Source organism: Haemorhous mexicanus, chromosome 21, assembly GCF_027477595.1.
Source record: "Haemorhous mexicanus isolate bHaeMex1 chromosome 21, bHaeMex1.pri, whole genome shotgun sequence".
Lineage (NCBI taxonomy): Eukaryota > Metazoa > Chordata > Aves > Passeriformes > Fringillidae > Haemorhous > Haemorhous mexicanus.
In genome coordinates this window covers 1,329,680-1,346,383 of record NC_082361.1, presented here as the reverse complement: position 1 = coordinate 1,346,383, position 16,704 = coordinate 1,329,680, and the positions used below count along the sequence as shown (strand labels likewise).

Genomic DNA, 16,704 nt, shown 5'->3' with positions numbered 1-16,704 from the left:
TACCCTCAGAGGCTCCCGGCCCAGCCGCCCTCCCGCTGCCCTCAGCAGCACTCGGGGCAAACACGCACACCAGGCTCGGGGGCTCAAGGAGATGTGTACCCATGAGCCACAGGCTCCAATGTGGAAAATTAATTTAATGTATTGGCAGTTAAAATACAGTCAGATAGCGAGAAACAATGACAGAAACTTAAACACTTTCCCCCCGCCGCCACCTTTCAGCGGCCCAACTCCCCGCCCCAGCCCCGCCTCTCCTCCTCGGGTGTCAGTCCCGACAGCTCCTCCCGCCATTCCTTACTCCTCACACTTTTCCTCTCTGTCATCTGGGGCTTTTTGCCTGTTCTCACACATTTTTGGTGTTGTTTGCCGAGGGCTCGCCCGTGCCCAGGATCCGCTGTGTCCTGCTCCGGCCGCCCCTCAGGATTCCCTCACGGCCCCCTCAGGATTCCCTCACGGCCCCCTCAAGATTCCCTCAGGATTCCCTCACGGCCCCCTCAGGATTCCCTCAGGATTCCCTCACGGCCCCCTCAGGATTCCCTCACGGCCTTCGGCGCCGCAGACAGAACCGGGACACGCTGAGGTTCTGACACAGATCTCACAATGCAGCGCAAGACAAACCCAAATACCCGGGTGCTGGTTCTGGAAAGGAATCCAGGTGGTGCTTTTAGAGGCTGCGGCCGTGCCACGCACAAAGCCCGAGTTTAGTGAGATACCTGACACAGAAAACAGGCAGGAGCCACAATTTCAGGAGGAAAGCAGAACGGCAGGAAATCCCTAGTTAACCCGATTCGCAGGAGAACATGACTAACTCCATAAATATCCATATGATGAATTTAACAGAAAGAGCCAATAACTAGCAAATCTTCCTTCTCCAAATGCCATACTGAAAATCTCCATGGGGTAGCTCTGTGTACTTCATTCACACCATGCAAGAAACACTGTAGGAATATTATTGACAGAGTGAGCAAATCCTCTAGCAGTGACCATAACTAACTGTGTTCAGAGAGGATGAATTACATCTCATAGAATATAAGCTGATGGTTCAAATATTCAAATTAACTTTCAAGACCTTCCCATCCTCCAGCTCCCAACGAAAGCTTGCTCTGGCCTATCCGTATCCAAAATCCTACAGATGAGTCCGATGTTCTCAGCCTTGGGTGTCGCCCAGAGCAGCCTGATTTTCCTGAACTGTGAGTGCCTCAGTTCATCCCTCCCGTGGCACATCCCTAACTCAGCTTCCTCCTGCAGCAGCCTTGGCTTTGGGGCTCCACAGTGACTCCTGGTCGTGCTCCAGAGGCTTTAAACACAGAATCCATGCTGGGCACTACTCACTTTTCTTTTAGATGTTATCTTTGCACTTGTGTTTACTAAAACAGTTGCAAAGACATTTCCTTTTAAATCTTCCGCAGATTCTGCTGTAAAAGGCGTTTCATTATTTAGCATAACAGAAATAACCAAGAGCGTGTCCAGCACTGTTTATAAATCTGAATGCTTATGCCAATGATCCACGCATTAATGAGCCCACAAACCCATATTAACATAACACATGATACCAGATTTAGTCTGAAGCCTGTAAAATAAACTGACTCCTATTCAGTGAAATAATGTTCCTCAAGGAGTTCTGTAATCCTCTAAATATAAAAGCTTCACCAGATTTTCAAACACAAACAGCATACTTCATGTTTGAAGGGGTCTAGACTTCTAAAGTTGAAATATGCTTTTATTTTCTATATTAACTTATATAAACTATTTAAAGGTAGTTCCTAAAAGTAAAATAAAATATCCAGAGCTCTGAGAAGCTTTCAAATCCACCTCCAACACAGTTATAAGGGCTTTTCTGTAAACATTCATGTGAAGATACAGAACCTTCCATCTATATAGAAGGAAAAAGCGCTATGCTTTGTTTTAAACAAACCAGGAGTGCAGAGGGCTGGTCACAGCCTTTCTGTGCTTCAGCTCCCCTGGTTGGGACAGAAGCAGAACATTGACTGGTATTTTGCTACTTCCTCGAACATTTCAGGATGTCCATTTTATATATACGTGGGATTACTGCAATAGGCATGTCAATTTTGTAACAAAAAAATGTTAACAACGCCATACTTAAATATACTAACAAGTAGCAAAAAAATCCACCCCAAAACACCCTCATGTGTACTCTGTGGAAAAAAATGGTATGTAATACAAAGTAGAGTATAGAAGCAGAATTAGGGTTGTTTCCTGCCTAAAATACTTTAAAAAACCCTCAGATTGTGACCACTGAAAATGAGGATTATTTCTAGCCAAACAGACACATATACATGCAGTCTACCCTGAGAATGTTTTTAAAGAAGATTTTTATACTTCTGGCAGTTGAAGTTTAAAGGTCCAATTTCAACTCTCACCATGTTTCAGAATGCAATCTGTGCAATGCAGCAGAATGAAATGGTTCAGTAAAGGTGCTAGTGGAAATTCTTTTAATTAGGTCCAAGGCTTTTCAGTTGTCAACATGAATAAAGCAAGAAATGTTCTACTGCAAACACAGCCTAAGAAATAAAAATGGATTCCCCTTTAGGAGAATGGTTTGGCTACAGAGCTGCAGTTTGGTACTCCTGGCTGCCCTGGAAGCAGCTCCTTCATTCCCTGAGTGAAAACCAGGGAATGGTTTTCATTCTCTCTGCAGGGGGGCAGCAGGAGCCCCACAGCTGAGCTGGGACACCAGGGGCCCCAGCCACCCCCGGGCCTTCATTTACAACAACCACAAGCTGACAGAGCAAGCTTATACTTCATTCCTTGTAACATGGGGCTCTGACTACAACTATGACTAGAAGATGACACTTATTTGGAAATACATGAAAAATCCATACGGGTTGCATAAAAAAAAATTACTACCCCCTCTTTGCTATTCACTGCAACACAGACGGTGGTGTAGGAGACTTGTCAGCAGCAGATGCACTTATTGTAATCACAGTCCTTAATAAATCTCTTTTTTAATATTGATTATTTTAAAAGGAAAGTTACTTCCCAGGGTGCTCTCATGCTGCCAGATTTCCAGCAACACATCAGAAGCAATAGGTGAAGAAGGGGCAGGTTTTCACATTTCAAATAGTTAATCAGTAACACAGTAGTACAAATCTTGATTTTCAGGGACATGACCTGACCACTTCAGAAGCCTGACAGCCAGCAGGTACTGCTGAGGTAAACTGGGGCAAAGGAACAACTTGAGCTGACTCTGCTGGAACTGCCTCAATTCTGTCCAGCTCCTCTGACACAAATTCTAACTGGAAAGACCTCTCACTGGGTCCTGTATTTGTTTGGATCCTAAGAATTAAAGAATGAAAAACAGTTTATTCTTGATTTCCAAGAACCAGTTTAGGTAGCAACATCACTATCATGAAACTCAAGAACAACTCACTACCTGAGGCTCTAAAATAATCATAAGTCTTCATTCACTGGATTTAAAAAGCAGTTCAAGGAGAGAGGAAAAACAGCTTTTAGAAATTTTCCACTGGATTAATTACCTGATGGTGAATGCACCACAGAGAAGATGTTTTTGCTCACTGATGAATATAGATAGATTTAATTTAGCAAAGTAAATTTTGTCTATTCAGCAGTGCATGAATTGCTTACTGCTCACATTAAGTAGCAAAACTGGCAGAGTAGTTTGACATAACAGGCATTTATGATCAAGAATCTCCTGAAGACGTTTTTAGTTTCTCAGATCATAAATGCATCTACTTAGACTAAGACCAGTGGGGAGACACGCTCCCAAAATCTCCCAGGGAAGCAAAAACGGGGGAAAAAAAAAAAAAAAAAAAGAAAAGGAAAAAAAGTATAATGGATTGGCTTTAGCATCTCCCTGCTGAGATGAACAACTTGATCCACTTACAGTTCCAAACACATGATGCATGAAAGAACTGACAGAAATTCAATTCTTGCACAGCAGAGCAGCTGCTCTCTAGTGGTCAAAGCCAACTCTGGAACCGTGTGAAGGGAGAGACCTGGAGGAGGAGCTGCTTCCTCCAGGTAACTGCAACAACGCTCCAGAGCTAAATCCCAACAAACCCCCAGCCCAAACATTAATTACACAACACAACACGACTCGACTTAAAGCTTTGTTGTGAAAAATATTAATCCCAGCTGTATTTATATAGCAGTTGTGAAAAAAAATACCCCATATATGCTACTGGTGAGCCCTGCCAGTTAATTGAATTTGCTGGCAGCACTTCCTCTGCTCTGCTCTCAACATCCTCTGAGATAAAATGGAGTTCTTAAATAGACCTGTGGAAAACTGAATCAAGAAATTTGAACTAATAAAACACAACTCTCTACTGTTATAAAAGTGAAGTAAAAGTAAATAATGAAAGGAAGGAAGTCTCTTAAAATTTATTACATTCCAAAGCTTGAAGTTCTGTGTTTATTGGAGAAGTCTCTTCTGATGTTCTACAGTGTGCCCACAACAGCTCCTTTAATGAAGTCTCATAAAATCTAATATAATACTTGATTGTTGACAAATCATATACATGTTTGAGGCCCCGTGCTCCCTGTATCCAGACATTTCTTACATAATTCCATGAAATTTACAAGTCTGTCATTCCCGGGTTGTGGATAATGGCAAGAGCAGTGATCAGCTGGCAGATTTGGATGCTGGGAGTGAAATCAAAATGAAAAACTATATAATGCCAGAAAAAATAATAGAATCAACTTTTACAGACTAAATGTTTTACTAAAGCCAAAACGTTCACAATCAAGATGGCCCTTTCCTCCTGAGCTCCCTGTTTTTGAAGGGATCCCACTGGAAAGCCAGGGTGTCACAGCAGGAGGCACTGGGCATTCACCCTCACTGCAGCTTCTCCTCACACACCAGCTTACACTGACCTCCCTGCACATCAATTCTGTTTCTCAACTGCACAAAAAAATGTTCAGATCTGACTGTCAGCACAATATTCACAGCTAGCACAGGAAATCCAGATTTTCCCCTGCCACGTTCTCCTAAACATTCACTCTCTGCCTTGAAAACAGCTCCTGACACTCTCACTCATCTGCTCTCAGCTCCTTCAGTGGAGAAGACTGCAGCAGCAAGTGGGATGTCTCTGCATCCCTTAAATGTTAGGTATTTATACAGCATTACTATCAAGTTATTAAAAACATCAAATAATTTACCAATAAAAACAGTGAATGAGAAAGAAAATGAGTTCTGAATTCTAGCAGTGATTGAAGTGAATGTGAAGGCACCCATTTCATATCATATCTCAGGATATAAAATGCATGAAATTCCTTAAAGCTCACCCAGAAGCAGTCACAGGACAAAACCTCACACAATTTCATTTGGAAACAACACTTAACTAAAGATGCAGGATGTCTAGCTCACGTGAGCATTAGCTGATTTTCACTGGGAGGTTTCAATGCACATCTGTAAATGTTGTGACAAACATTCCCAAACACTCTGGGGCAGCAAGAACTGAGGGAAAGCAGTTCAGTGCTACCATGAGAGCTCCCAGTGAGACCCCTCGGTGACAGCCAGCAGGAACTGAATCCTTGGGTAAGTCACTCCATACATACCACATCATTGGGGAGGCTCTGAAGGTCATCAAAAGGGGTTTCCAGTGTGTTGGTGTCTACATTAAGGATCACCACATCTTCCAGGGCCATGCTTCTTACTTTCTATAGGTGAGCAAATTCAGGAAAGGGAAAGGAAAATGTAAGTATGGGAAATGAAATTTTATGCATAAAGGACACAAGTGATGGCAGAATAATAGAGCACAACAGAACTGCAACCATTTTAAAAACAATCAACATTCCTGACTTCCTGTCATTTGTTTTATTTATTCCGTTTACAATGTTAAAAAAATTAACCTTCAGTTGGCAGACAGAAGTTCTTAACAACATGCACACTGAAATTTGTCAAACCAGAGGGTCTGTGATTATTCAAGCAAAGATTCATTTCAAGGACCTCTGCTAATGTTTGTCTTGGTGTCCTGTTTGAGCATTTAACGGTTTCTAGTCAAGTCAGGATTTCAAGCAAATCTTTTTATATTTGGAAATTCTTTTAAATAACAATAAAGAGTGGATTTTCCAGGAATTGAGAATTACAATAAGTCAGGGATGGGAACTGGTTTCCAAATTCCAGGTTGAATTTTGGAAGTCTAATAAAGACAAGTTTATAACTGCATTTTAGTAAACTAGATCCTATGAGAGCCTAATCAGTAAATAATTAAAATGGGGGGGGGGGGGGGAAATAAAGCTAAGAGAAATTTAATTCTACCACATCCTGCTCAGCAAGTCAGAACTTTCTCTCATGTTCCCATGAATTGAGGGAAAGTTTCTGATCTAGTCTGAAGTTCACATCTTCTGTAACAGTACTTACACATTGAAGAGAAAAGAAGAACCTATTTCTCAAAAGAATGATCATCAGTACCTGTGACTCTGAGTGTCTAAAGGTATCAGTGATCTAAGCAAATTTAAACACTGCCAGACTTGATTTCCCTGCTTAATCAACAGTAAATGAGTCACTGATACCAAACAGAGCAGCATTTAAACACTTAACACTTCTTCCACTAACAGGAGACTTGAATGTTTGTTTGGTTTTTTTTTTTTTTGACTGACTAATCACACAGGTTTAATCAAATAAAGCTTTGAAAATTGAAAATCAGAAAAACTGGAATTATAGAATATGGTAATTGAGGAAATTTCCCAGTGACACTATAAAAAATGTTTAAGTACCTACCTACCTACACGCAGGACCAAATGAAAGTTACTGAGGAGGAAAATGAACAAAAACATACTCAATTTTTAATTAAGGTTTTGTGGGGTGGACGGAATTGTTTCCTTTAAAAGAAAGGAACTCAAGTCCTAAAACAATGGCAAAGTTGAGCCTTAGGCAGCTAAATAATTACCCTCAGTTTTCAAGGCTCAGTCCTCTGTCTATAAAGCAAACTGCTGTGTACTTAGGGCTGAAAAAAACCCCAACCACCATAAAACCCACTTTGTAGACATTTAAGTTTAGGTCTTCAGGAGACATTTCTTTAACTTAAATAGAAGAATATTACATTTAATGCTTTCCATATAAAGAGCAGCAGCACTGCCTGACAAGCCAGGTACTTGCTTGCAGGAACCAAAGGTCACCCCGTTGGCTGCATCTGATAAACTCTAAAGCAATCCAGGAGCCTCGCTCCTTCTAGGAGTCCGGAAGCACCGGACAAACTGATTGCTCCTTCCTGTTTCAGAAAATTAAAAATCTCACTTATACTCAGAGGAGTCTAAAAACCTCCAACAAAAAGGTCTTGCAAAGTACTTAACCAAAGCCAGAAGCTTGTCAGCCTCAGTGCTGGCAGGACAAGACAGAAGGAAAGAAACCCTTCTCCTGCTTGCTGCCGAAGAAGCAGCACACGCATGGTGAACGTGCCCGGGTGTTTCTGTAGCTCTGGTGCTGAATCTGCACATCCCCTTCAGCAAAATGTGGGCTCTTCTGGAGCACAGAACAGGCTTGTGCCAAGCAGGGCTCAGCCAGGGGGGATAACCCAGAAGGATGCCCTCATGGTACAGGGACTGCAAATGTGTGATCACCCCACACCTGGCCCAGAAATCGTCGTGTCCAAAAGGAAGCTGATTAAACTCTGCACCACCAAGAGCTCAGCCTCACTGTAAAGATTTGCAATATTTGTACAAAGGCAGTGGACTTCCCTTGAGACCAGCCCTCAGATTTAATAAAACACTGGAGACTGACTTGATTAATAGCATCTGTCTTGCAATGCATTCAAAAACATCTAATTTTTTGATGGTCTGATTGTGGCTCATTCTACAGAAATGCAGACTGACCAGTTCATCCTAATCCTTAGTTGGTTTTGTCATCTCTCCTGTCACTACCACCTTTGATAAAGCCAGTATCAGGCAGTTATAAGGGCTTTTGTTAAATAATCACACACTTCTTTGACTAAACCTGGCACCTAATCAGCCCAACCAACATGGAAATCACTGTATTTACTCTCTTGTTGGAATTTCAGTAAAAATTCCCATAATTCAGCTGCAATTCTCACATTAAACCCCACTGGATTCTGTAAATCACAAAAACACGTAGATAATTTTCCCCACATACAGTTTGTGTGTTGTCATAATTTTCAGGAATGGGAAGGGACAGCCACAAGCCACACAGAGCCCCAGTCCATATTTCACAACTTCCTGAAGAGTTAAACAACATTTTACAAGTGATACCTGTGCAACAGACTGGACTGTATTCAGTAGGTTGGTATTTTGCTGAAAAGAAACGTGGATAAGCAAGGACTGAGAGGAAATATGAACCTTACAGATTCCTAATCTCATTTTCCCACAGGTCAGGGATGTACTGAGTCAAAAGGAGACATTCAGTGAAAATGTGCATCACATCTCACTCCTGCAAACCTTTCTTAACCATCCTTGCCCAATTACTTGTAGCCACAATTAATCACCTAAAATACATCTAAATCAAACTAACATCTACACCTGCCTTTTATTTTAAATGTCTCTTTTTAAAAGAGTGGAGAGGTATGGAAAGCTGGTTTAACAAGCACACTGAACCCATTGTTTATGGCCTCTATAAACATGGCTTAGTAAGAATTACTGACTTAATCAGAGAGAATTTATCTCCTGGTGAAAAGAGCACTTTAAATTTCAGAAATGGCACCTTTACTGTGAAAATCTCTTAACTTTTCAAACAAACTCCGGGGGGCCTTAAACACCAGGTCCGTAAATAAGCACGGTCCGGGTGCCTGCCCTGCTCACAGGCAGCCAAACACTCGAGTCATTTAAATGTTTTATGTGGAAGTTCACAAAAACACAGAAACCATATTCTAATAGAAGAATTAAGGGGTGCTCCTCCATCCCACTCTAGAAGCAGTATTCCTCTCTAACAGTAACACCAGTTTACACTAAAGGCTATCTTATCAACACTGCCTACACTAAGCAGGTTCTGCACTTTCTGCCATAAAGGAATCCCAAGTTAAACTTCTTGCAGGTGAACAATTTTATTGAACAGTTTAATTTAGAACAAAACAGAAAAACCTCCATACCCATCAAACACCAGCACCCTCTGCCTTTCCTCCCACAAACCAGGTTTGCGTAACTTCACGGCTAAATTGCTGCCAAAACATAAACCAAGCTGATCATGAGGTTTTATAACCAGATACAAACGTGATCAGCATCTTAAAAAATGTTGTAACAGTAAAAGGGTGATACCTTCCACCGATTCTCTTGGAAAGGCAGAACTCCTAACAAAAACTAACATTCTAGTGAGCCCGTGCTCTAGGTTTGAAATTGTTAAGAAGGTATGATTCACAACAAGTCTAAAATCCATTTGCTTAATGACTTGTCTCTACTGAATTAATAGCTTCCATTTATTTTCTTAAGGAAAACACCACAACGCTGCAGACAACAATGTGTCAATCTGGCTGCCAGAAGCAGGAAAGGCAGCGGATATAAAATTTTATTATTTCATGCCCCAAGAGCAGCCAGAAGGACTTAATGAAATCAGGGCCAGATTTACAATCTGAAATGGCTATTCAGCAGACAGCTCTGCTTAAGCGGGATGTGCCCCCTGACCCCGGGGCCCTTTGATCCGGGCACAGCAGGTGGGCTGCCCCCCCAGCCCATCTCCCACCCTTCCGCCCGGGCACCCCGAGCCTCTACAGGTGATTCCCCAGCTCCTTATCACAAGCAGCTGTTGCCAGCTGAGTGACAAACAGCACCCGTGCTGCCCCGGCGCTGGGGCACACGAGAAAAACCTCTCTGCTGCTGGGGAAGCCTGCTTGGTACTGCAGGGCTTGCCTTCTGAAAACTCACCCTCAAACATGCCCCCAGAATCCCTTATTAAAACATGGTTCTGATTTCCATTTCCCCAATAACTAGATAAAAGACAATTCCATAATATTTTAAATGCATTTTTATCAATACTCCTGAAACCACATACAGCCATGTTGGGAGTATGTGTGAGTGGCTAAACTGCATTTAGGGGTTTAAGACCTGGATTTAAGTTAATCTATAACCCTTCATTAAAATCCAATGGAGAAGCTGCACTTCCTCAGTTACAGGTAGAAAAGGCATTGATTTACTAAGTATAAATGGGTGGGAACAGCTAATTAACGCTTCTCACCCCAGTTGAAAATATAATTAACAATTAACAGTACCAGTGGCAGATGCCAGTGGTCAATGGATTCTCAGGGTGTGTTCTGGGAAGGGGACCCCCATGGCAGGGTCAGGCCTGAGCCCAAGCTCACAGAACCCGTGCTCAGGCTCGTTAGCTCAGACCCAGTGCACGCTCATTGGGCCATGGTCATGCTGGATCCCCTGAACAGGAGCAGGGGAATGTGCCCAAAAGTGCTCCCCAAATGCATGTGGGGGGTTCTGAGAGCCCCAGCTCCACTCCCCTGGCTGCACAGGAGACATTATAGACACCAGGTGAGATCAGCCTCCAAGTCACACAACTTGGAGGAATTTCACTGAGCATTTCTTTCCTCACATGAACATTTTTACCGATACCAGGTTGAAGTAAAACAAAAATCTGCTCATATAGCTTTTATGATATGCACCAGGGTCTTCTTTCCTTAGGAAAAAGGTTAGAAGAACATTCTGAAATGCAGTGTGCAGTTTCACACACAAATTCATCCTGGATATTCTTGCAAGAATTACAGTTCTGAAGTCCCAGAAAAAAGTCCTTGAATAACCGGAATATTAATTTTAAAAGATAGGAAATACTTTTCCAATGACCAATTCTAGCTCTAAATGCTGGGTCTGTGCCCCAGCCAGAGCAGGAAAGGGTGGATGTTCTCCAAAGTGGGTCCCGGCACGCTGGAGTCGGCTGCCAGAGCTCCCCATCTCAGAGCCCAGCACAGCCATCCCCAGCAGTCAATCAAAACCACATGTGCCCCAGTTCCAGCAGGGAGCTCCTAGGTCAAGGGCACTCCCCCTCCATCAGCACCATCACACTGATAACCTTCCTCCACAAGCAGTTGCAGAAACAATCGTTTTCTCTGACAAAATGTAAAAGGCTGCAACTAAGTTTGACACAGCTTCTGACACACAGGGCAATTTGATATGATCTGAAGAGTAAAACAGCCTACAGTGCACAGGCACAAAACAAGATAGTGAAAGGGGTGTGTTCTTTTGATAAGAGTTTCATTTTCCTATCTCATTATTTATCACTACTAAGTACTTATCTTCATCTAATATGAATTCAATTAGTTCCATAAGCATGTTCCATTATTCATGTGATAGCTCCAGCCTTGCTTATCCAACAGCTTATAAACTTTTAGCCTTCTTTGAAGTCACTTTATGGATTGCTAAATGGAAATCTTATAAAGAATGACTAACTAGGTGATGATAGAAAAGCTGAAAAATAAGAGCACAAAACACAGCTCTGTATTTTCTACCAAGGTTTTCCCCCATAAATCACTTGGAGCCCTCTGACCTATAACAGGAGATTATCTTATCTCACTGGAGAACATTTCAGTCACAGCAAATTAGATTTAACAGTCAATGGATAGGCTTGATATTTTAATCATAAGAAAAATTTGTCATTTTCCATTAAAATAACTGTCCCTTCTACAGAGCCCCCACGGAACACGGGAAACTGCAAACTAACTTTAAGGTACCAAAGAGCTCAGGAAAGATCTGTTGAGCTGAGAGAGGCTGGATTTTGTTTAAAATCACCAACACTTCTGCTTCTTCCAGAGGCCCCATTCCAACACTGGGATAGCAAAACAAGACTAGAGGTAGAAAATAATTGTTTCCTATAACCCAAATCCCATCTTGCCTTCCCTGGCAAGATGAGGCTGCCACTGGTGCAGGCACAAGGAGGACAAATCCAGGCATGGGAGCTGCTGGGGCAGAGCCTGAGCCCAGACCTACCTGCAGCACTCCCTGGGCTCCACTCCAGGGTCCACCTGCCTGTGCCACAGTGCAAGGCTGGGAATGAAGCCCTTCTGGCACTCGAAGGTGTGCATTAACAGAACACTTCTAAAGTCCCACTTGTGACATTTCAGCATTTAGAGAAAAAGGAGTACTGAATAATGGCAGTAGTTTGTAGTTCTAGTTTATAGAATTATTTTGGTATGGAAAAGATATTTTTAAACAAACACAACTGTCAGGTCATGAGAAGAACAATTACTGTTGCAACTACGATGTTATTCTAAACCAAAAAATCTCACAACTTTACATATGAAGGAAGGGACAAATAGAGTGAGCATTCAGCACCACAAACTAGAGGTAACCTAGAAGTGTCCAGCTCATGTGACAAATGTCACCTTGCCTTGCCCAGGGCACAGAAATTCTGCAGCACTTGCCTCCAGACAGATCCAGCACCACTGTGGAATTTCACGTTATTTTTCAATGGAAAGAGCAGAGTTAGCTGCAAGATGCAGTTCTGTCTGTAATTGAATTTATCCATAAGAGCAGAGAAAACAGTTTGGTTTATTTATTTAATTTATTTGATAAGGCACTTTGAATAACTGTACTTTGCCAAAGCGTGTCTGTGTTCCAGAATCTCTGGCTATTCAAAAGCCAGACTGGATTTGGAACTAAACAGATTTTTTCACAAGTTACTAAAATGGATGAAAATTGGCTTCTCCAAGAACAACTCCTTTTTTTGAGTTTTTACAGATGGAGTTTGGAAGGCCCACAGAGCCCTGCAGTCTGAAACACAGAGACAAAGGAAGAGGCAATGGATTTATGGAGCAAGGCAGGAGTGAGACATCACACAAAGCAACTCCAAGGTGTAATTATTAAATTCCTTTTCTATATCCATTCCCAGGCCAACCAAAGAGCTGTGGTTGGAGATATTCTCCCAGCCCCTACCAGCTCTCTTCCATCTCTTACAGATACCACAATAACCACACCAATGATTGCCTAGGATGGATGTGGGGCAGAAAGTTTCTTGATCTAAATGAAGAATACATTTCTTCCTAGATATTTCCACCCTCCTGCCTGTGCAGTAGCCAAGGGTGATTATGAGCAGCCCCTTGAACAGAAGCATATGATGTGCAAACAAATGTACATGTTGACTTTTAAACTAATTGGTTATCCACAAACACATCGTACTGCAATTCTTTCCTTGGTTTAGCAGTAAAAAGGGCATAAAAAAATCATCTGTACCCAGGATGGTAAGGAGGAGAAAAAAGACATCCTGTACATTTAATCTATCTTTTCATGAAAAAACTGCCTTCTAAAATTACCTCCCATTAATGCTGGAGAAAGGGGGGATATTACACAGCACACACAAACACACAGGGCATCACTGTTACACACACTTGTCCTGGTGAAAGAATATTAATATCTCCAGAAATTACACATTTTTATGGACAATGCAAGAACAACTCCTTTATGTGATGCAAACCCCAGCTCTCTAAACTGTTCTGTACCCTGAAGAGGAAGGCTCCATCTTCACACACAGGATCTAAACCAGGGACACGGGTCCAGTCATGTCCAGGGGCACGTGCAGAGCCAGCCCTGCCCCAGGGAGGCCGAGCTCCCACCCTGAGCTCTCCTGGGGAAGGGGCACAGCCAGGGAGGATGAGGATTTCAGAGGCACCTGAAGTCAGTATCTTTTGTTGTCCCCCTGATACTTTTGAGGAAAGTCATCCACTGTTTCACCAGTGCTGGAAGCAAAAGCAAATGTGCTATTTCCACTTTTAGAGTTTTTTTAAAAAAGTCACATGAATTACTGGGAATTGTTTATAGGAGAAGCTTTCTGTGAGGGCTGGTGCTCTGCCAGCTTTGTGTTAACATTAACTGCAAGTTCCTTCTTTTCAGATCTTTTGAACATTTAAAAAATTACAATCTGTCTGCAAAAGCCTAAAAGAGAACTGTAACTGTCAACATTGTGGTTTAATATCGACTCTGCCTTTGTGCCTGAGTCCAAGCAAGGCTCTGAAGGGATTAAATGAAGCCCCAGGGTGGGGAGGGGAGCACGAGAGGTCTGCCCAAGGAGCACGGGGAGCAAACAGGGCTCCTAACATTCCACCTTATCATGTGTGCCTCACTCAATTCCCCCAGCACTCCCAAATTAACAGCATTATTTCATTTTTAACCATATGAATGAATGTGTAATTGCTTGCAGAATCTGGCTCTAAATCACACCACTATATATAGTTTCAGAAATGGCGAGAGAGACTTACCTCCATCAAACTTAAGTGTATTCCAATGAGGTAGGGCATGGGGGCACTGTGGAGAGGAAAATAAACACAGCTTTACATCCTCAGAACCCTGAATAACACACATGACTTATTAAATCAGCTACAGGAAAACACTGGGATGCTGGATTAGGTTTTGCCTAAAGAATAATAGATAACATATACACAAACAAATCACATGTGAACAAAGTGTTGGTCCATATTTGAAAGATGTTTTTAATGTGCAGTAGTCTCCCACTCCTGTAAGACTTCACTTTTTCTTGACAACAGAATTTCTAAGTGACTGAGTTTAGGCAGGTACCTGAGGACAGCTATTACCCATAGACCTAACACTGAGGTCTTTTGTTAGAAAACCAACAAAATGTGTTATTGCAATTTTAAAAGCATACTCAGACTTTTCCAAGCATATTCTTTCAAAACCTGGACCCTGTTGGAGTGGTTAATTTAATGTATACACATCACCCAGTAGCACAAGTTTTGAATTCTTTGAATGAGTCCGAACACATTTTTAATTTACTTTTAAGTATAAATCTTGATAGGTTTTCGTTTGTAAAAGAAAACCTAAAAAATACGTTTGAAGATCCTGATAAACTCCAGAGTTCCTGGGACATCTGCTGATACCATTATTCCCCCCAGGACACAAAACTTCAACACCCCAGAGGCTCTTAGGCCAGGTTTTAGCCCCAGGGTCTCCAGGTCCCTGCCCTGATGGGAGCAAGGCCCGAGCAGGAGCAGCAGAGCCCCGGGCAGAGCTGCCTCTCGTGTCCAGGCTTCCCAGTGCTGAGCTGCTGGCAGCCTCCCCCTCGCACCAGAGCCATCAGCGAGGCTGCCAGAGCTGCTAATTGCAAATATGGCACATCCTGCCTGCGAAACGCAGCGCACACAGACAGACACAACTTCTAAAATAGAGCCTCAGCTCGCTTGGGATACAGAAGCTCAAAGAGCTCATTTTCAATTTCAGATGAAAAAAACGAGAGAAATGTCACTGTACTGCCTTGGATTAAAATATCTCCCATATTGCTGCTCTAAGCTGTGCCTACTGCTCAGTAAGAGCAGTACAGTACTGAAAAAGCTCCTGAGACACCAGGCCAGCAAAAATCCCTGTTTCTCCTTTTCCTGAGAAATACCTTAAAAAAATATATTTACTGATAAGCATTTTAATATTTATGTTGTTTATTAATACACCCCCTCAAACTGCCACTCTGTAGGATGCTCTACCGAGGTGGAAACAGCCCCTGCTGTAGAAATCTCATGTAAAACCAATTTTTTTTCCTTTCTGAGACATTAAACACATACAACCTCCACAACCCCTTTGCAGCTCACTGGTAGAACATTCCAGTGCCTTGTCCCACGTCACTGCAATGAGTGCACCCCCAGAGCCCCTTGGGACAGAGCCCAGGGGGCTGCTCAGCACTGAACTACCCCCAGTGTTCTGCTTCCTGGGAATCCCACAGGTGGCAACTGGGACACGCACCCAGGTCCGGGGCAGAAGGTCAGACTGCTCCCCAGGACACTGGAGGGCTGCTCAGCTGAGCACTGCTTTGTCACAGACGCGCTGGACTTGTGACACATGCCACCTCTTCAGCTCCAGTGGCCACAGCCCAGGAACAAGAGAACAGCCATGATTTTATACAGAGAGAATGAAGCAGTGCTTTGGCTCTGGCTGCCCCGGCCCCTCCGGTGCCACCACCACCAATGTGGTTCCAATTAAGGACTTCCAGCAAGGCCACAGCTTCAATCCCCACCGAACAAAGTCAGAACCTCGGCAGGAAGTCTTAACCCTGCAAATGTCTCATCCAGTGGAACCTCAGCTCATGGAATGAAAGGAAGCAGGAAGAGTGCAGTATTCCTGAAAACCAGCCATTTATTAACATCTCCAAATGTAGCAAGAAGAGATATGGCTCAAGATACATGGATAGCTTTGGATGCAAAGGCTCTTCTTTTCAATTTTGAAGTGACAAACACTACATGTAACAGCAATACAGCACATAAAATAATTACAGGGACTGCATAAATAACCTCAATAAAATGTAATTCTGGTAAAGAGCATAAATATTTCCAATAAAATCTACCAGAGAGATTCTATTCTTCCATCATCACTCATCAATATGACTGAATAGGAAACACACCTAGAAGTAAATGCCCCAAGTTCATGTCAGGCTTCATAAATTGTTTTTATCACCATTTCTCTTGACCATGAGTTAATCATAGGCCATTACTTAAGTAGACCTTTAGCATCCTGTGCAGGGGAATGTGGTGTGTGCCCCCTTCCTCACCCAGGGCACACTGAAACTGTCCCTCCTCGCTGCCATTCAGGTCCCGAGACGTGGAACACTGCAGCAGTTTTTAATATTTGATCAGGGTAGATTTGTACTTGCAAGACTTCCAAGTGAAGTTCAGCAAGATGCATCCCTTGTATAAAGGGCAGAAACACTCAGCACAACCTTTAATCCTTCTGGGAGCCCTGGCAGATTAAAGACTGCCCTTCAGAGCAGCCCTTCCCCACTGCTTGACACTTCATCAGTCCTGGGGCTTCTTACAGCCACAACTACTAATTACTCAAAGTTGTTTGCTG

At 42.7% G+C, this 16,704-nt stretch overlaps 1 protein-coding gene across 9 annotated transcripts in view; it reads right to left on the bottom strand.

Annotated features, from left to right (window-relative positions):
- The window catches only part of DENND1A (DENN domain containing 1A), a 147,530-nt gene that overhangs the window by 55,351 nt on the left and 75,475 nt on the right, over positions 1-16,704 (bottom strand). For all 9 annotated transcript variants that reach the window (XM_059864833.1, XM_059864837.1, XM_059864834.1 and 6 more), the window contains exons 11-12: positions 14,115-14,160; positions 5,536-5,637 (exon numbers count right to left, since the gene is read on the bottom strand). In XM_059864833.1, the coding sequence (XP_059720816.1) occupies positions 5,536-5,637; positions 14,115-14,160 (148 nt within the window). The remainder of the gene's footprint in view (positions 1-5,535; positions 5,638-14,114; positions 14,161-16,704) is intronic.